This window comes from Pararge aegeria, chromosome 26 (assembly GCF_905163445.1).
Source record: "Pararge aegeria chromosome 26, ilParAegt1.1, whole genome shotgun sequence".
Lineage (NCBI taxonomy): Eukaryota > Metazoa > Arthropoda > Insecta > Lepidoptera > Nymphalidae > Pararge > Pararge aegeria.
Genome location: NC_053205.1, coordinates 8,807,890 through 8,829,549, shown reverse-complemented (window position 1 = coordinate 8,829,549; position 21,660 = coordinate 8,807,890). Strand labels below are relative to the sequence as shown.

Genomic DNA, 21,660 nt, shown 5'->3' with positions numbered 1-21,660 from the left:
TAAAACGTGCATACGTCCCATTATGACATACGCCAGCGTCGTATTCGCCCATCGCCCTCACAGCTCCTACAGGAGCTTTCAAGTCCTGCAGAACAAGTTTATGCGTATGACCACGGACAGTCCGTGGTTCATGCGCAACGTAGATCTCCACCGAGACCTCGATCTTCCCACCATAGCTCAGTACATGAAATCATTATCAAAGACCTACTTTGAAAATGCAGTCCGACACCCCAACCCCCTAGTGGTCGAGGCGTCCACTTACACCCCCGTCCCCGACGTCGAGCTTAAGCGGCGACGTCCGAAGCATGTCCTTGACGACCCTGACGATAAAATAACTACCGACAACGTGTCCCAACAACACACACACACGCAACATACACAGCGTCTTCGCCGGCGAAGACGAGGGCCCCGATTTCTGACGTCATCCGGACGTGGATCCATACCACGGTCACGGGGGCGTTCGGACTAAACAATGATTAGTCCAAAAGTCCACCAACAGTCAGATTAACGTCGAACCGAGCCGAGGTCCGAGTCCTCGCAGGAGGCACCCTCGGGTCGACGTCTCCCATACTCCCCCCGATGTCGTCGAGCCCTGGGGCTCTTCTCATGGCGAGCTTTCGCGCTCGCCCCACTCCCCCGGTGACGCCGTAGCAACCCCTTAGGTGGTTATCGGCAAGTGTCCTTCCGAAAAAGCAAGATACTCTTAAAGTTTTACTTCGCGTCGAGTGTTTTTACAACTATTAATTTGATTTTATACTCTATTATTTTTTAGTATGTGGTGTACAATACATTAATTTATATTTGTTTGAAGAATGGGTTTCCCCCGATTCCTTACACTGCAAGTGTCCTTAGGGGTCTTCCTGTCTCCATAGCACACCTGTGTGGAGGGGTCGTAGCCCCCCGGCAGCAGACGGACCCTCTTCAGCTTGGCTCTGCACTCCTCATCCGTAAACTTTGTCAACGTGACCTGAAAGATATTATTTATTTATTGGCTAGCTGTGCCCGCGTTCTTTTACCGCGTAAACATATATTATTCTTTACAAATAATAGAGTCTCGTATTTTGCTGGCACAAAATTAAAAAAAAAAATATTTCAAGTAGGCCCACTTTATAAGCACTTTTAAAACGTCAAGTATGTGTGAAGTCACCGGTACGGAAACCAGATTCTACCGAGATAAGCGGGTAAGTAACTCAGTAGTCGCTGTTTTCCAACATAAACATTTACAATCATTTTTCTGGAGCTGGTTGCTACCTATCTACCTTGTCATTAAGAAATTAATCAAATGCATAGTAACCTATTATGTTTAGGCATACATTGGGGCAAATATAGTATATTGTGCAGCAAGTGCGATAAGCAATCGAGTGAGCAATCGACAACATCGCACGGGTTGCATATACTATTTTTTATAACAAATGCGGAGATATATGTGGGCACAAAATCCCAAGTCCCTTACAAACGGATAAAAAGTTTAAAAAAAAAGAAACAAATACACTTCAAACAATAAATACAAGTTAATTAATATTAATAAAACTATAAACTTTGCAATGTCAACCTCACTTCTTTTATATTGACAGTTAGATTGTGTTTGTTTTTTTTGTTATTTATTTTTAATTTTAGCAGTTTTTACAGTAATTTTGCGTGCGACACGGATATTTTGCGTGTGCTAAGTATAATTTGCGTGCGCCAAGTAAACTTGTCGCACTCAAATAACAGTTTCATTTACGAAAAAACTCACGCGACATTTTGAAATGGGCAAACAGATCTTTTTCAACCGCAACAGCGAGTACTAAGCTACCACTTATCCCGCATGAGTAATAGAAAAAAATAATGTTTATTGGTAGACTGACATTTGCGAACTGTCGGCTCCAAGCGAACCTTACAAAAAGTAAGTCGACGCCTGACGGAAATACACTGCAATGTATATACACCAAGCTTCGAATTGTTGTTTCCAATGTCTTGAGCCGCAGCATCTTAATGCCCTAGGCCGGAGTGTCCTGATACCTTGGGCCAGAAAATCTCCGTATACAGCGGTATAAATTCAAATTCAAATTCATTTATTTCAAGTAGGCCTACTTTATAAGCACTTTTGAAACGTCAAGTATGTATGTTTGTGTGACTCTACCACCGGTTCGGAAAGCGGATTCTACCGAGAAGAGCCGGCAAGAAACTCAGTAGTTGCTCTATTCCAACGTCATTTACAATCATTTTGCTATCTTGCGGGAGATGAGAGCGAGGCTGGCTGCTTCCATTCTACCTTGTCATTGAGGAATTCATCAAATGTATAGTAACCTCGCTGTACTAGATGCGTTTTTACACATTTTTTTAATGTATGCATTGGTAGGTCAAGAATTTCCTTAGGAATCATGTTGTAAAAGCGTATACTCAACCCCACAAAGGAGTTCTGCACCTTTCGCAGACGATATGCAGATATCACTAATTTATGCCTGTTTCTGGTAAGTCGATTGTTAATTTTAGCTTTTGATTTATAAAGAGTAATATTTTGCCTCACAAAGACTATATTATTTTAAATGTATTGCGAATACACCAGTATACAGCGTATACAGCGGTATACAGCGTATACAGCGGTATAAAATGTGTTTTTACACATTTGTTATGCATTGGTAGGTCCAAAATTACCTTAGGAATCATAATTATATTACTCTTCGTCCTATCAACTAACTCTATACCAAATATCAAGTCGAATAGAACAGAGCAGTAACGAATAGAATAGCATAGAAAATAATAAAAAAGGACATTACATAACAGAACCGAACAGAACGGAACGGGATGGAATAGAATAGAAAAAAACAGAACATAGTAGAATAGAAAAGCATATGCTAGACCAGAACAGAATAAAAAAGAATAGCATACGTCAGAACAGAAAAGAATAAAACAGAACAGTACAGAATACAATAACACAGGACAGAACAGAAGAGAATAGAACTGAATAGAATAGAATAGAACAGAATCGAAAAGAAAATAACAGAATAGAATAAAACAGAACAGAACAGAACAGGTCAGAACAAAACAGCATAGAACAGAACAGAATAGAGCAGAACAGAAAAGAACAGAACAAAAAAGAACAGAAGAGAACAGAACATACGAGAATAGAAAAGCTTAGAACAGAACTGAACGGTTCCCGCGGGATTTGTGAAATACCAAAATTAACGCGGACGAAGCCTCGGGCAACAGCTAGTAGACAGCTAGTAGAGTTATTAAGTGTTTAAATCTGAATGTATGATATTTAAGCTAAAAATAATCAAAAACCCTAGGGGGTGAAGGCACTTAAGCTGAAATACGAGGTTTCTTAGGTGGGCTTCAGAAGCTTGTAGTAAAATAATTATTTAAGATGTCATCTATGCCCCATCCTATAAAATAAGAAAAACTTTTACTATATTTTTTTTTTTCCTAAATAATAATAATAATAAACTTTATTTAGGCCAAAAATAGTTTGTACGCAGAGTTCTAGATTAAGTATATAAAAACATTGCGTTTATGATTTATAAAGAAACAATACTTCTTAAAACATAAGATTTGGTTGCTAGTGCCTTCATCAGATTTCACAGTTTTATAAGTACCAGCGACCTTTAAACCAAAAATAATACCTGCTTACATAATAAATTAGGTTAGTAATTGAAAATATATAGGAATGTACAAAATGTTTGTAAGACCAGGTTCCAGTTATGCCAACTCCTGTACTAGTTAAAACTGTATCACAGTGAGTTGCCATTCCTCGTCCCCAGGTACTTACTATAAGTCTATACGTTTTATTCTATATTATGAATAGGTAAACAATATGTGTGCAGTTTTAAGATAATATAATAATAATAGAAGAAGAAGAAGAAGAAGAAACACTTTATTGCACGTATAACATACAGGAAAAGAAACAGTAAGGAGTATACAGTACACAATGTAGACATGCAAAGGCGGCCTTATTGCTGCAAGCAATCTCTTACAGGCAACCTTTGTAGATAGGACTTACAGCAAGAGAACGGGATAGTGCCAAGAGTGTTGATAGATATACATAAATACCAAAATGTAAAGATACAAATACATATATAATTTAAATAAATATACGTAATATATAAAATATACTTACATGATATATAAATAGAAAATATACATAATATATATAAATATATTACAAACATAATATATATAAGTAGATTTTAACACACAGTTAAAAAAAAAAAAAAAAGAATATAAAGAATCTACTTCAAATTTCATCACTCAAAGAGAGGTAGTAGTCCTTCAGGCGACTCTAGTATATAGCGGGTAGGTGGCTAAAATCTTATGAGACACGTTTAACCATCCACCCGCAAATTCACCATTGCTTTGGCAGTATTTGGCAAAGTTTAAGAATGTAAGTATTGGTTAGTATGTAATTGGTTAATATGATAATCAGTAATTAATGTGATATTTTACAAGTATCAAAGTATTATCATACTACGATAGTTTGTTACAGTTTTTAATAAAAATGAAGTGCATCTCATCAATTATGATATATTATGGATGGTTTCTTTTTTTTTTTTGTGAGAGTGAGTGCTAGTGCGTATTATGTGTGTTTAAATGTGTCTGTGTGTTAAAAATTATGAGTGATGGTGCGTGTATTATGTGTGTTTAAATGTGTCAGTGTGTTAATTATTATTATTATTTTTTTTTCCCAGCTTAAGTCGCTATAAGACTGATGTAAAAGACAATTTTGGGCATCGGTAACGGTAGGCCGTAGTTTAAATTTATAAAACTTTTACTATACTTATTGTTTAGTCTTAAGAGTTTTTGGCATTAAACATTGTTATTATTTGACGGCCGATTGGCGCAGTTTGCAGCAACTCTGCTTTCTGAGCCCAGGGCCGTGGGTTCGATTCCCACAACTGGAAAATGTTTGTGTGATGTGCATTAATGTTTGTCAGTGTCTGGGTGTTTATATGTATATTATAAGTATTTATGTACATTATTCATAAAAATATTCATCAGTCGTCTTAGTACCCATAACACTTGCTTACTTTGGGGCTAGATGGCGGTGTGTGTATTGTCGTAGTATATTTATTTACTTATAAAAAAAAAAAGGATATTATTGTATTACAATCATTTTATTTATTCCTAAAGAAAAAAATACGACTAAATAAATAACAAAAAAAAAGCCCACCAATCTGCACCTGGCCAGCGTGGTGGACTACGGCCTAAGCGCTTTTCGTTCCGAGAGGAAACCAATCACGTCTTGTAGTGATCGAATGATGATGATGATGACGAATAAGTTTCAACTCAAGAGTAAGTAGAACACATATACAGTAGTTACTGAAGTCAAAAGTCAAAGTCCAAGTCAAAAATATCTTTATTTTTATCTAATAGGCCCGGCCTATAGGTGGCACTTTTGATGCGTACATTACATGAGAATTACACGGTAGTGAGATGATGGCGATAACCATATTCGTTAACTTAAAACTGAAGCTACGGGGGTTCCAAACGCGTCCTGGTCTAAGAAGAAGCTCACAACAAACTTAGCCGGGGTTTTTTTTTGTTATCACCTTCTCACATTGTCATTAAAAATTATTAGAAGGGCAACCTGGTTAGAGCAATAATTCACACCCAAGCTTTTTTGTCGATTACGTAATCCTTTATACTATAATAGGACTTTTCTATAAGCTTACGTTTAATACAAACTTTTTAAGAGACATTTCCAAGATGTCAATGGGTAGTTTATTGTAGAATTGTTTACTTTATGAAGGGTACTAGTTTCTGAAAGAGTTTACCTTCTGAAGGTCATTGGACATGACCCGACTCCTGGCGCTGGTTATACCCCAGCCTGCGATTTCCACCTCGTGGTCGTCGATGCCCCCAGTGGGAAGGCAGGCTGGCACCGCGGAACGATCCAGTAGCATGCTGTGCACAAATAATAATAATAATAAAATAAAGTGTGTGTGTGTAACCTTTACGCGCGATTGAAGTAAAACTTTTATTAAGTATTATTTATTGATGAAAGAGTAAAATGTTCCCGAGACTCAGTTCCCGAGTTCCCGCCATTTCAATTAATGTTCACTATTTATATTTTATATTCTTTTTAAAATTGATTAATATCACTTACACATTTTATAAATATTTTCATTTGTTACATAGAATAATTGAGAGTAGAAAATTGAAGGTTAGATCAGCACATGTCAATATAACCCTATCATTGAATATTATAGAATGTCGCAATCGTCAGAAAATTCATTATTTATTTAATTACAAAAGTAATAAATAAACAATTATATATAGAGACTTGCAAAAACTTTGCAATTTATATTTTTTTTTTTTAAACTGTTGAATTTTTATTCACTTTGATCCCTGAACACTATGACACTAGATTTTATACACGGTTAAATATAAAATAGTAGCAAACTCTCGCCCTATAGTTGTTCAAATTAAAATTAACAACTTTTGTTCAACGACTTTTGAACTCGATAGTTTGCCAAATACTCAATATTCAATATTTTACGTAGACACTCTACTTTTTATTACTCTGTAATTTACGTACAACAGCGCGCGAACCACGACCCTATCGTGCGGTCACTGACACCACTACTCGACGTTATCTCACATGTATTTGGTTCCACAGTGTATTGCCAATATACAGAGATAACATGTTTTTTTTTTGGTATGAAAAATAAATTAATGCTGAATTTTGAAAAGTCGAGGAACAAAATTTGTTACTATTAAAGTTTTAATGATGGAACTACAAGCTTTCTGGTATTTTTTATATAACCCTGTTTATATTGATAATTTATCTATATGACTCACGGTTTTTCAGTCTCCAACAAAGCGATGTCGTGGAGTTTGAAAGGCGACTGGTACTTGGGATGGACGTGACTCTTCCAAACGTTGTATATCCTACTGGACTTTTGGGACATGTCCGATTCAATAGCGATCATGATTTTTCTCACTGGCCCTCTGTAAATTAGAACATCAACTTTTTAAGAGACATCTTCAAGATGTCAATGGGTAGTTTATTGTAAAATTTTATACAACTTCCTTTAAACGAATTATGAAGTTTATTTAACCTAGTATATTGCACTGCAAGTTTATTCTTTGTTCTAATGTTCAAATTACATTAAATTTTCAAATATGTATTGACACAGACACTGTCATTATTTTAAAATCTTTAAATTTATCTCATACTATATATATACTCAATGTCACTATTATAAATCAATAGGAAGCGGTGATAGCGCAGTAGGTAGGAGCTCGACTTCACTTTCGGGCCGAGTTCGCATTCCAGCCCGCACCTCTAACTTTTCTAAGTTATGTGCGTTTTAAATAATTAAAAATATCACTTGCTACGACGGTGAAGGAAAACATCGTGAGGAAACCTGCGTGCCTGAGAGTTCTACATAACGTTATTAACGGGATGTGGAGTCCACCAATCCGCACTGGGCCAGCGTGGTGGACTACGGCCTTAACCCCTTTTCACTATGGGAAGAGACCCGTGCCATGTAATGAGATCATATTAGATCAGGCTTACTTCCAGGCCTTGATGGTGCAGTGGGCAGAAGTAACTACAAATCTATCGCTGATCAACCAGCCGGAGCTGATCCACTTCAGGGACTCGTCCTCCCCGTAGCCCAAGCGGACCTGGAAACCAAAAACTGCAGCTATTGAATTTTTGCCAAAAGCACTGTCTGTGTACTCATTGGCGTGATGACTAAATCTCAAATAATATCCAAGAAATATCTAATTTTTGTAAGTTATATTGATAATAATATATTCCGCGACAACGTTTGCCAGGTGTAATGGCCGCATTCGTGACGTCAAAGGCTATTTAGAGCTTTAGTTAGTTCTATAGCTAAAGAACCAAAAATCAAAAGCTGCAGCCATAGAATTTGATGAAAGCACTATCTGTATACTCATAGGCGCGTTAACTAAGTCTCAAAGGATATCCAAGAATATTTTTTTGCAGAAATTAAAGGATTTGTTGACATAAATTGCAATTTATAGTGAAGAAATTTATTCCACGAAAATGTTTGCCGGGTGTAATGGCCGCATTCGTGACGTCATAGGCTAATTAGAGCTTTAGTAAATCCTTGTTCAATAGCTAAAGATTATTGATTTTCACACTGATAACAAAAACTTAGCTACCGATAGTTTGGAATCACGAAATACTTGATATACGCAGGTTTTTGTTCATAATTTTAAATTCGCCTTTCACCTATCATGGCGGATAGCTAAATTTCTCAGTTATATTTATTGAAAATAAATATCTTTGCAAAAGGCAAATCTTTTTTTTTTTTCTTTATTCTTTGGAAAAGCCAAAGAATAAAGAAAAAAAAAAAAACAAATTTTAAATAGAGAAACAAAAACGACTTAAAAGAATTATTGATCGACATTCACACCGACTTCTCACAAAACTCCAGACAGTTGCGATTATGAAGGTTCTTGGCATTCAGAAGACCACGTCCTCCACACTTGCGTGGGATGTACAACCTCATTACAGAGGAACATGGGTGATGCATACGGTAAGCCGTCAACAGTTTGCGAACTTAACAGTCTAGGCTGTCCAGTTCAGTTTGAGTCCACCTTAGAATGCCAAAAGATTATATGAGTGAGAGGATGACCCAGCTATTGAAGGTCTATTAAAGGTACTTTATCACCATCTGATAAAAGACTCTTTAGTACTTTTTTCAGGCGGCTAAAGAAGCGTTCCTGCACTACCTGTTTCATGTGCCCTACGATACGAAGTGCTTCTGGCATTCCAAGATATTAATAGATCTCGCCTTTACGAAGTGATTTGAGAATAATAGTTTTTGGAAGAACTATGTGGTGCTGGAGGAGAATGCTGCGAATCCCGTCGACGGTACACAGGACCAACGCATCGATATTGAGACAGCTTGAAATTACAAGAAGGCTATCAACCACCTGTCATAAGAGGATTCTCGAGTACTTCGGTCACATTGCCGCAAGAGATGGAGACAATCTTGAAAAGATAGTGGTCACTGGCAAAGTGGAAGGAAAGAGACCTCGAGGACGTAGCCCGATTCGTTGGTCGGATCAAATCCGCACTGCTCTCGACAACAAAGTGCATACTGCTAAACGTTGCTCAAAGCCGAGTGAAATGGCACAAAATCGTCCAAAAGGATGTAAGTGGAAGGGGTCACGACCCTCAGCATTGAGGAACACGATTTAGAGAGAGAAATAACTATATTCTCCTATTACCGCACACTTGTCTTCACACAATTCCATCCCTATTGCTCAAGCTGTGAGTTATTATTCATTACTCTATCATTTATTCGTTTTCTTTTTTTTTTTTAATTCTTAACAATGCTTAAAAGTAAAATAAACAACACTATTAAAGATTTATAAAAATAAACCACCACCCTTCGCTTGCGGGGCTTTTGAATGCCCAAGCAACCGGCGGTCAGGGCTCCAGAGTGAGGAACCTCCTCACAATACGCGCCGTTTCAAGGACTACTGCCTTCTGTATCCGACACTTGATCCAACAACCAAGCGAAAGATTCTTAAGATGTTGGTCGAAGCTATTCGCGAGAAGACCATTGACTGAAACGACGATCGAAACAATAACGGTCGACTCACATTCCACATGGCAGTAATCTCGTGAGCAAGGTCCAAGTATTTAGATACTTTTTCCTTTTCAGCTTTCACCAGATTATCGTCATGTGGAATAGTAATGTCAACAATTATTGCACGGCGCACTGATCGAGCACTAGCACTATATTTATTTATTTATTTATTAGCTTTTCAAGGGAAACAAACAGTATAACTATACATAAAAGTAATGCCGTATTTTTGTATCACATAGACCAATGAAGTTTCCACAACTTGGTTATACATATAACACGATAACATTAACCACAATTGCTTAGGAGTAAGTACCTAGCAAGCAATTATTATACAAAAAAAAGAAAAAATAATAATAATGTAAATAAAACAAAAACTTTAAAGCTATGGTACTTATTTTGTCAAAATAAATTTTCTAAACGTGCCAATTTTTACATGAAAAATGTCCGTCTCATAATATTTGTTGTTAAAAGCATTGCACGCACGAGATAAAAAGTTATTTGCCGATCTATTAGCTGTAATATACCTGTCAGTGATAATATTATATGATTATTATTATATACCCTGACAGGAGATATAATTAACATGTCCACCTGCTAAAGCACGGGAACATGGAATAGGAGAAGTTTACCCCCGTTTATTATTACACATATATTATTTGGATATTATTTCCACTTGTGCGCCAGTGCTCTGAGAGTTGATAAAGCTGTGGGGGAAGATAAATTTTTCCTCCTCATGTCTCCTGCCCATGCAGCCATGCTTACTTTTCGAAGGAAGTCGGTTAAAAATGATAAATAAACCTGTTTACCATATGCGCGTACTCTCCTGAATTCGCCTTTTCTCCGTTTATTATCAATTTCTCCGGCTTCCAGTTGCAGTGATTTTCGCGTGCCATTTTTCCCGTCTCCGAACTCTCCTCGCACGGTAAGACTAGCTTCTCTTGGTACTCCAAACATTCTACACAATAAATAAAATCAAAATTAAAAACCCTCGATTTTTAATGTACATTATTCTATTAGTCAAACCAATTCATTTGTAGGTTATCATTTTGTAGCGGCCATCTTGGATTTGAAATTTATCATAGTGTAGGTGGGATGGCGGCTCCGCACTGGTAAGCTCAGCGTTGGTCGACCCCCAACGAGGTGGACAGACGACATTAAGTGCGTCGCAGGTAGCCGCTGGATCCAAGCGGCTCAGAACCGTGGAATTTGGAACTCCCTACAAAATACCTATGTCCAGCAGTGGACGTCTATCGGTTGATATGATGGTGATGATGATAAAATGGTATAGTATAGTATTCTACTAGTCAAGCTCTTTTATTTGATACCCATATTGAAGGAGTTGTAAAAACAAATATTATCCGCCATTTTGTAACGGCTGCCATCTTGGACCGATTTTCTTCAAATATAGTATGGAGGTCTACCCTCCATACTATATTTGAAGAAAATCGGTAAGGAGAGTCATCTTATATGGGAGAAAAGTTGAAAAAGTGTCCAGTTGTATGCGCTAAATAACAGTTCAAAAATCCTCCACAATGGCGCTGGTGGATGCACAGGGTATGGTATGAATGTAGCAATCGTAGATGAATTGAAGTATGCCGAGTTAAAAAATTTAATGTCATTATCGACTAAAATAGTTAATTATTGAGAATTTCAACAACTTACGTTGTACAAAATATTGTGGTAAATATAACCTTACTTCCTTGTTTATTTTTCAAGCCTACTCTAACAATATTTAGTTTGGCGTTTCTTCTAAGAGTTACCTTGATGCAAATGTGGCGCCATCCTAATTTAATACATTTTGACGACACTTTTTCATATACACAGATGATCCTCCTTACCTCTACCCTCCATAAAATATAGCTTGGAACACTCCAGCCTTATTCTACTTTCAAATAATAAAAAAAGAGAGCTACGATGACATACTCACGGGCATGTGTAATCTATAACCGTCAAACCTACCAACTGAATCTATAACATGTTATAAAACCACGTCGTTTTTTTCGGAATAGAGAGAGAATGCGTTCCCATAGATCGCCGACAAGGTGGACGGATGGCATAAAGCGAGTCGCAGGGAACCGCTAAACTTAAGCGGCACGAGACTGTTGTGTTCAAAACTTTCTACAAAAGACCTAGAGACCTGGGCGAATGTTGGACTCCAACCATATTAAATAATATATATTAATACATATTTTTCCAGTGCCGAGCAGGCCAAGAGGCGTAAATATGAAAACCTGGATAGCAGCTTCATTTTTGTGCCTTTTGGAGTAGAGACTTTGGGACCGTGGGGTCCGGAGGCAAGAGCCCTTTTCAAAGAATTATCGAAAAGGGTTATCGAGTCTACCGGTGATCCTAGAGCGGGCAGTTACCTTGGCCAACGAATTAGTTTGGCCATCCAAAGGGGCAATGCTGCCAGCATCTTAGGAACTGTGCCTCGCTGCGGTGGTTTCGAGGACGTTTTAGATTATATTTAGTTTCAAATAGTTTATTTTAGGTTATATTTATATTTTAAAGAAACAATATTACTATAATAAAGCTTTAAATTGCATATATATACACACTAGGATGATTCAAAAAAAGCGGCTAATTTTTGTTTTTTCAAAATCCTCATAAAAACTTCCGAGAAGGTGTGAAAAGACGCCTGTAAAAAGCAGAGCCCTTAATATTATTATAAAGAGGTCGCGCATCGGGAAGTTCTATTTCCCGTTTAAATAACACAGGATTTTTTTTTCTTTTTAATTTTGCAATTTCGTATTTTTGCTACGGCTCATTGAGTTAGCGGACCAAGGCATATTTTTGTAGGAAACTAGACGCTTTATAAAAAAGGTCCTTACAAAGTTTTCCATAGTCAGACTCCTTCAAAAGTTATTCGAGGTCAAAGTTGAACTTACAAAAAAATTCAATGTTTTTTTTTTTCGATGATACTATGTATCTTTTCTCATTATTTTGTTATAAATAGGATAGATTTCGGAACAATTACATTTCTAAATAGTCGAGTGCTTCAGTTATGGATTCTCCAAGATAACATGTTTATTATTACACACACATCGCCATCTTGCCTTAAAGTAAGCGTAGCTTGTGTTGTAAGTACTAAGATAGCTGATAAATATTTTTATGAATATAATACACGCAGTGGCGTGCATATCTGTATATTATAAATATTTACGTGTATTCAGTGGCGTGCATAGAGGGTACGCACAGGGTATGCAGATTATATAAAATGAAGAAAATCTCCAGTACGAGTTATAAATACTCAAGGGTAGGCTTTTGATAACTCTAACAATGCCTATCCTTAAGTTTTTTGTAATTTTTAATAAAGATTTTCTTCATTTTATATCATCTGCATACACTGTGCATACCCTCTATGCACGCCACTGAATACACGTAAATATTTATAATATACAGATAAACACCCAGACACTGCAAAACAATCATAATACAAACTTTTTCCACTTGTGGGAATCGAACCCACGGCCTTAGACTCAGAAAGCAGGGTGACTGCCACTGCGTCAACCGGTGGTCATAAGTTTTGAGAACATTATGGAAAACTCTCAGGCGTGCAGGTTTCCTCACGAAACGAAACGAACGCACATAACTAAGAAAAGTTAGAGGTTGCTAGGTTACGAACTCGGCCCCCCGAAAGTGAAGTCGAAGTCCTACCCACTGTACTATCACCCATTAGAGAACATTCAGAAATTATACATTCCAAATTACCCTTCCGGGACCTTAGTAAAAGACCGAGGTGACAACCACTGTGGTTAGATGTCAACTTACTGTCATTGCGCGTACCAGGTAACCGGGACCTTCCACATGAAAGACCGCGATGATAACCACTGCGTAAAAGGGGTCAACTTACTGTCTAAAGCTATGTTTCCGGTCTTCGACACAGTCATGTTAGCTGGAATAGGTTCGCATTGGTCGCTCTTCACAACTCTTGATGACATCAATAGGTTCATCCTAGAACATATTTATTTATTTATTTATATCCCTAGTAAAGGTATACTAAGTCAGTTAAAAAATATTATTTCGACCGACTTTATTTATTTATTTATTTCAAACAAACAAACACATAAAAAGTAATCCAAAGAATACAGATAAAGTCCGTGATTTCCACACTAGGATTCCCTGTGTCGTGGAAGTCACTTCCTTCCAGGTTGAATACAATAAAGGTAACTTAATAATAAAATAAAAATTAAAAATCAAAAACATACAAAAAAAGCAATTGGAGCAATAATGACAAAAAAATTGTTCTTTAATGTGTGCAATGTGTGTGCGTGTGTATGATTGTGTGTATGACTGTGTTTGTGTGTGCATGCGTGTGCATGCGTGTGTCTCTCTGTGTGTTTATTGTATGTTATATTTATTCTAATATTGTGAGCATTTTTTCTGTTTTTACTGTTTCATTTAGTAGCCGACCCTCGCGACTTCGTCCGCGTATGAGTCAATCGAGAAATAGACCTGATGCTAACATCATAATCATCGTAACTAGCTACGTACCTACTATTATTTTACGTGGTATATTAAGTTAGTAAGTTGTCATTTTTTTAGTTGATACATACAAACAGACATCAAACCTCACAAACTTTCGCATTTTTAATATAAGTAGGATGGTACGCATGCATTCGATCGTTGTCCCATGCCTTTCGAATTTCTGAAGAGTTATGTCCTTTATCTCCGACAATATTTATCAGATCCTTATCAAAATAGGACAATGCACGCTTGATAGTATACACTTTCAAATAAAAAAAGAATTATTAAAATCGGTTCAAATTTAACGGAGCTATGCTTTTATATATATACGTATAAAATTGATAAAAATTTTCATCCCATTTCCCGGAGGAAACTTAATGTTTATCGGGATAAAAAGTATCCTATATGTTGACCCGGAATACAAGCTACCACTATACCAAATTGTATTTAAATACGTTCAGTAGATTTCACGTGATGCCCGGACAGACAGACAGACAGACAAAAAAAAAATCTGTTGTGGACTCAGTATCGATTATAAAGCATCCCCCGGTCAAAATCTTCAAAATATATGAAATGTACAGAATACAAAATATATTAAGTGTGAGTGTGTGATTAAATTGTCCTAAAGCACTTATTGAACATTAATCTGTCCTTGTTTCGAGTGCGCCTTGGAAATAAATCAGTAACCTTCCTAAAGAGATCTGGGTTAGATTTAACAAAAGTTGCTATATATGCTAGGAAGTGTAAGGATTCCAAAAGTGGTAATATTATAAACATTATAAAACCACAGAGTTAAGAACGTACAGAAGCCTCGTTCAGCTATTGTCACTTGCAGTGCATTGTATCCAAAAAAGTGAAAAAGCGCACGTCTCACTTCACACCCGTTAAATGATGCTACCTCACAAACGTATCCCATTTTATGGTAAACGTTTAGAACATTAGAGGTAAAATAATTACTGTCTACTGTTGAATTTATAATATAATAATATATATATAATATATATATATACTACGACAATACACACATCGCCATCTAGCCCCAAAGTAAGCGTAGCTTGTGGTATTTATTTATTTATTTATTTATACTCTTTATTTGCACACAAATAAAAATACAAAAAAAGAATAAAAGAAAACACAGACAGAAGAAGTATACAAAAGGCGGCCTTATCGCTTTGTAGCGATCTCTTCCAGGCAACCTTAGAATAAGGAAAACAAAAGGATAACATACTGCAGGTTGTGCATATTAAAAAAAATACATACTAATAACTACATACTAATACTTAAACTAGATTACACAAATAAAATAATACATAATAAATTAAATATTAAAAAATAAAAAATAATAATAAACTAATATATACTATAACATATCATAAATACATTAACAACAGTAAATACTATTACAAGTCGCCTTCAATGCAAACTATAGTGGTACTACGGTGACTGATGAATATTTTATGAATAACATACATAAAATATTCTTAATAAACAGATAAACACCCAGACACTGAAAAGCATTCATGTTCATCACACAAACATTTTCCAGTTGTGGGAATCAAACCCACGACCTTTGACTCAGAAAGCAGGGTCGCTGCAAACTGCGCCAGTCGGCCGTCATGAACGGAATGAAGATGCTAACCGATTGTTCGAGAAATACTAAAGTGGAGTGGTTTTTGATGCTTCAATATTAGTCGCGTGCACGGTTTCTGTATTTATTTATTTATACACTTTATTTGTAAACTACAAATAGTAAAAAAAAAAAACAATGCACACAACAAAAATAAACTTAAAAAGTAGGATACAAAGGGCGGCCTTATCGCTTAGTAGCGATCTCTTCCAGGCAACCTTAGGATTAGGAAAACCAAGGGAAACCGATTGGTGGGGTGTATTATTATTATATACATACTTACGAACAATTACACACTAATACTTATCAAGATTACACACATAAAATACTAATAATAATAAATATAAAAAAATAATAAACTAATATATACTAAAACATACTTAAATATGAGTAAGAGTTAATCACTGTCGTCTTTATTGTTCAAGATAATGGGCTTTAACAGCATTTTTGAATATGTCTAGTGACCTTGACTGTCGTATGCTTATTGGGAGTGCATTCCACAGTTCAGTAGCTTGAACAATGAATGAATGCTTATAAAACTTAGTTTTATGAAACGGCATGCTCAAAGTCAGCGTACGACAAGAACGTATATCTGACTGCACTCCAAGAAAATTAAATTTCTCCTTTAGGTAAGAGGGAGTTTTAGGGTTAAATAACACACAGTACAGAAGCGACAGAACATGCAGATCCCGGCGACGACGAATAGGGAGCCACTTAAGCTTTAGTCTAAATTCAGATACATGATCATATTTGCGTAAGCCAAATATGAACCGAATAGCGAGATTTTGAAGACGCTCAAGTTTGTTCAGTTGGTCCTCGGTCAGGTTAAGATAGCTTGCGTCCGCATAATCAAGAATAGAGAGAATAAGAGAATGTGCCAACATAACTTTGGTCGGAATTGGAAGAACAGAACGCAGGCGACGCAATGACCTAATAGTCGCAAACATCCTCCTACTCAATACGTTGACATGCACAGACCATGATAGTTGTTTATCAAGATGTAAGCCTAGATCTTTAACAGTATCACAGTAGGGAATAGTGACACCGTTCTGTATGATCCTAATTCTTTGGATAAAAACTTCGAATAAGACCTCAAGGGGTACATACAGGGCAATAAGTCGTGAGCGATTTTTTTTAAATTCCACTACTAGATAGTGAGGTAAGAGTGGTAAGAGACAATGTAGTCTGACATGGTAACGGGCTAACCTGTTAGGATAGGCACATATAAAACCGATACTCGATAACCGATACTAAAGTATTTAAATACTAGCTGTTGCCCGCGACTTCGTCCGCTTTTGTTATTGTTTTTCGAAAGACACGTGCCTCATAAATGTGTCAGCACTTTATGTATTTAGGATAGCTAAGTCTGGTGTAAAATCGTCAAACACTTTCGTCCCCTCTCCCGAGAGAACTGAGCTTAATTTCGAGATAAAAAACATTTTATATTACTTCTAATACCTTCAGGAATATGTGTACAAAGTTACGTGATGATCGGTTTAGTAGTTTTTGCGTGAAAGCGTAACAAACAAACATACATACTGATGGAATGGTTGCATTTTTCAAAAGAAAATTTTAATTTTAATTGTTTGATAGATATTATCGTTGCTATAAACAATTGACACCACATTCACTTTTCACTGCACTTCATACTTGCCGAAAACATGTAAATGTATTATTGTATAGAAGCTGTCCACGCGGACGCATCGCTCACTCAAGTAGGAGAGAGACAGATGTCGAACGCGGAGGCCGACTGTGCCTCTTTGTCGCTCGTTCCGCGCTCTCGCTTACACTTCAAACCTTGAATGGAACGCCTCAGAGCGAGGTAACGCCGCATGCGTCATGTTTTTCCGTGCGTGCAGCCGGCTCCATCGAATTATAAGACGTTGTCACGTCAAAAAAAACTTACGTAAGATAAAAAATGTTTGTGAAAAAAAAATAAAAATCTCATATATTATAGATGTAGATAGATATCTATGTAGCTCTACGCTGCCTCCCAAAATTACGCGGGCGAAGCCGCAGGGCACATCTAGTAAATTATAAATGCCAAAATGTTTGTAAGATAAGATAGTAGTAGTAGTAGTTCTTGCCGGCTTCTTCTCGGTAGAATCTGCCTTCCGAACCGGTGGTAGAGTCACTACAAACAGACAGACTTGACGTTTCAAAAGTGCTACATTAGGCCTACTTGAAATAAATGAATTTTTAATTTAGTTTTTTTTTTGTATTTTGATGGTGAAAACGAAAAGATTACCAGCGTAGCTGATGTCGAGTAGCACGATCTGCGCAGCAAACAACTACTTCGTCTTCAAACGAGCATATCTGTAATGTTAGGATTTAAATTTAAATAGCATTATAATTTCCACTTCTTTGTTATTTTTTTAATTTAATCTTATTTTTGAACGAGACGATCGGTTGTCATTCTCCGATTGGTTAACGCCGGTAGACGCATAACGGCGGGAACCAATCAAATTGCTTGGATTCTACCTGGACGCTAGGAGTTTTGGCGGGAAATTGGATTTTGTCTTGGCGGGTTGGATCGTTCTTTGAGAGAGTTATGAAGTGAATTGCGAGGTTGTAAAACGATAAGTTCATATTGTCATAGTTTATAAAGTAAATTAATAAAGTGATATTTGTATGGTATGTTTATTTGCATCTTTTCGTGGCCTCATCGCTATCCTACTAAAGTTTATAATAATTCAGAAGTGACAAGACAGCGTTACCTTTTCAACGCGTAAGTACACGCCCAATTATATAATTTTATTAGCTGTTTAATTAATTTATAATAATATTTAGCTACGCGAAATGTTACTAACAATCATTATGGTTATGTCATAATAACATGTACGATTAATATTTATGTTGTTAACCTAATTGAGTGTGCACGGACTCAGTGCCTATTTTGCAATATTTTTTCAGTGAGTTTTAATTTCATTTGTAACAGTATATTTACATACTCATATTGTAGGTTATATAAAAATAAGATCCCATAAATTACCGAGCTCTGGATCTGATATTATTTTTCCGATAGACATTATTTTCAAATGTACCAAACGTAGGTTTAACTTATTATGGCATTCAGGCTATCGCAAATATGATAAAAATTTAATATTAACAGTCACTTTCTACGTAACGGTGATTTGAGAATTTGTGACATGTTTCTAAATCTTACAAAAAAAAAAACAAAAACAATGGAATCGAATTCTTTATTTTTCATTTGTATTTATTTGTTACGCGCAGATGTCTACACCCCTTGTTAAGTTTATTTAAAAAAAAAAAAATTCAAACTTAAACTTTGTTTTCTTGTATCTGACCCTACCCGTGGAATATCGAAGCCGGAGCCGACTGAGGGAGCGGAGCCGTAGCTGGCTATGTGCACGCAGATCTTCTCGGGTCCTGAGTCGGGAGCTAGAGCCAAGCCGTGAGCGGGTGAAGATTTAGGAGAGGCTGTTACTGCAACTGCGAGAGCAACAATAGAAGTCGCAGCCGCTACACCGCGCCAGCTATGACTTCGCACCGGGCTACTCCGCGGCAACATTCAAGTCGCAGTCAACGCAGCGACCACGTGTCCTGAGATCAGCGGGCGGCGCGGCGGGCAGAGGCTGGGGCCGGTGCAGTGCATGCTGCCGGGCGGCGCGTCGTGGCGTCGCGAGATATGATAAAAGGTCACGTCGTCTTTCCGATTCTAAGAAATGTTTTGAAATGTCTTAAGGACAGTTTGACGTCTCAACCGTGTAGGTACTGAAGTTCTTTCCAAACAGTTGAACCCAAATATAGTTTCAATTTCGACTCCCTCCACCAAACCAAAGGATAGATGTTTGGCTAAAAAGAAAACAATGATTTTGCTTATGTATACGGTTGGAAAAAAATAAATAAAACTGTCACTCATTTTGCTATAAAGAAACTCCAAGGCCTTGACAAAATATGGTAGGAAGACCTAAATTCAGTTTTGTTACCGGGCCGAAATGGCAAGAGAAATTAGTAAATGTTTTTCCTTGCGAGCAAAATTAGGGCCAGGCTTTAAGGGATATACTTAAAAGGAAGAGCAGGTATAATACCTATAGAAATTTAATTTTATGAAAAGCGATATAGTTGATAGGCGTGCAGTTATTCATGATATCAGTGAAAGGAGTTTAAAATCCGGTGCTCTAGTATTTCGTTCCTGATTAGTTATTGCAATTTTTGATAAGCAGCAAGAACTCGTACCAAAACTATTTGTCTCAGGAAAAGAATTCCCTCTCTCTTTTTATTTGAAAATTAATGAAAAATGGGCAAATAAACGGCACGTCACGTCAAACATTTGTCGTTTTCGGCAGTGAGATTAGGCTGGTGAAGGAATCCTTAGTTAAGGAGTTAGGTGTGGCTCATGACTACGAGTATATACCGTCTTTATTACGGGGATTCGGCAATGTAAAATGATTATAGAATTAGTGTTAATGGAGTATACGCTCGTGTTCTATGTAAAGTTATATTTGGCAATTTGCTAAAAGATCTATATCTATCCTCAAAGATCAGCCATACCCGAAACAGCCCCATATTATCGTTTCTAAAGTTGCAACTAAGCTCCAGTTCATGGATATCGGCAGGAAGATGTCACTTTTGATACAAGAATCTTTGATTGGAATTAGTACGGCATGAGTGGTAGAGATCCATGGCGCAGTATCGGTAAGGCAAGACTTGAACATAATTTTAAGGGAAACGGCATCGTAAGAAAAAGTCTTGAGGGTAAGCCGACCATGCAATATTTCATTTGTGGTGGTCTCTATCGCTCTGAAAGTTGACATGTCAGTATAACAGTTCCCTTGTTGCGAACCTTGCTGGATTTCAGGTAGTTCATTTTTGTGCAGGGCAAAACGAGTAGACGTTGAAGTAAAAACATCAAACCACTTATGATTATGGTTATTTAAGATAATTTTGATTTAAAATAGAAGCCTGTCAGTTATAAATACCAGAAATAGATAAGCAGAGAATGTAAGAGTTGCTCGATCGTTACAAACATTCTTTTGCGTCTTCAATTAAAGAAAGAAAGAAGAAAAATGTTACATAAATTTGTTAAAGAACAAAAAAAAAAAAAAAGTGTGTGACAAAGGAGCTGGCTCAGTATAACTGCATACTAAAAAGCGCAGCACTGGTTTTCAGCCAGCCCCGTTGTCTTCGTCGTCACTGAATCCTCACGACTAAACAATAACAAAATAATCAAAAAAAAAAAGGACAATAACATAGAATATAATATATAAACAAACGAAAGATATTTTTACATTAACATAAGCTTTATTAACCCCTGAAGGACATCATGAAATACAAAATCATCTAAGAGGTAAATCATAAACAAAATCAAAAAGTATGACACTAATAAACATGAAAAACTAAAATCTATAATCAAATGTAAAGTCAAATGTAATGTGAGTGTCTTTAGTGTGCATAAAGGAAAAATTATATAAAAGTAGGTAGGTAAAAGGCGCTTCACACCTTTTAGTAATAATTTGTTATTTATTTATTAATTTTTTTATTTACTAGTGGTCATTGAGATTTTTGTACAATAATTTGAAGTATTTTTTTTAACTTTATTTGTAGACGTAAAGATCTAGGTTGTACTAACGCGACCACGATGGATATAGAGTTGATATTGAGTTAAACAGCCAATGTACTCTCTTCTATCGACCTTAAAGGTTTATTTATCTAGGAACAATAGAAATACAAAGACGGAAGTAGAATACAATAGTTGGAAAATCCAAAAGTCCACGCCTCATAATCTTATTCATTACAATAAAATTGAGATTATTTGAAAATAATAATTAAACTACATCTAATTATACCGTAAACAGTAATAGGCTTTTATTCCTCAAATACTAAAGCCTATGAAAAAAAAAAACCAACTCGATAAGTGAAGTATTTCGCTAGTTATCGTGACCACAAGATACGGGATCCGCACATACAGACACACGGACGTCCAAGATAGAACTTTTTTTTTTTAATAATGTTTTAATTAGTTTAAAAAAAAAAAAAACAAAGAGATTT

At 36.4% G+C, this 21,660-nt stretch overlaps 1 protein-coding gene across 2 annotated transcripts in view; it reads right to left on the bottom strand.

The window, feature by feature from the left end:
* LOC120635339 (serine protease snake-like) overlaps window positions 1–21,660 on the bottom strand; it is a 41,934-nt gene that overhangs the window by 5,093 nt on the left and 15,181 nt on the right. For both annotated transcript variants that reach the window (XM_039906317.1, XM_039906318.1), the window contains exons 4-10: window positions 17,897–17,964; window positions 13,408–13,508; window positions 10,361–10,509; window positions 7,502–7,611; window positions 6,781–6,930; window positions 5,754–5,883; window positions 836–967 (exon numbers count right to left, since the gene is read on the bottom strand). In XM_039906317.1, coding sequence (XP_039762251.1) covers window positions 836–967; window positions 5,754–5,883; window positions 6,781–6,930; window positions 7,502–7,611; window positions 10,361–10,509; window positions 13,408–13,508; window positions 17,897–17,964 — 840 coding nt within the window. The remainder of the gene's footprint in view (window positions 1–835; window positions 968–5,753; window positions 5,884–6,780; window positions 6,931–7,501; window positions 7,612–10,360; window positions 10,510–13,407; window positions 13,509–17,896; window positions 17,965–21,660) is intronic.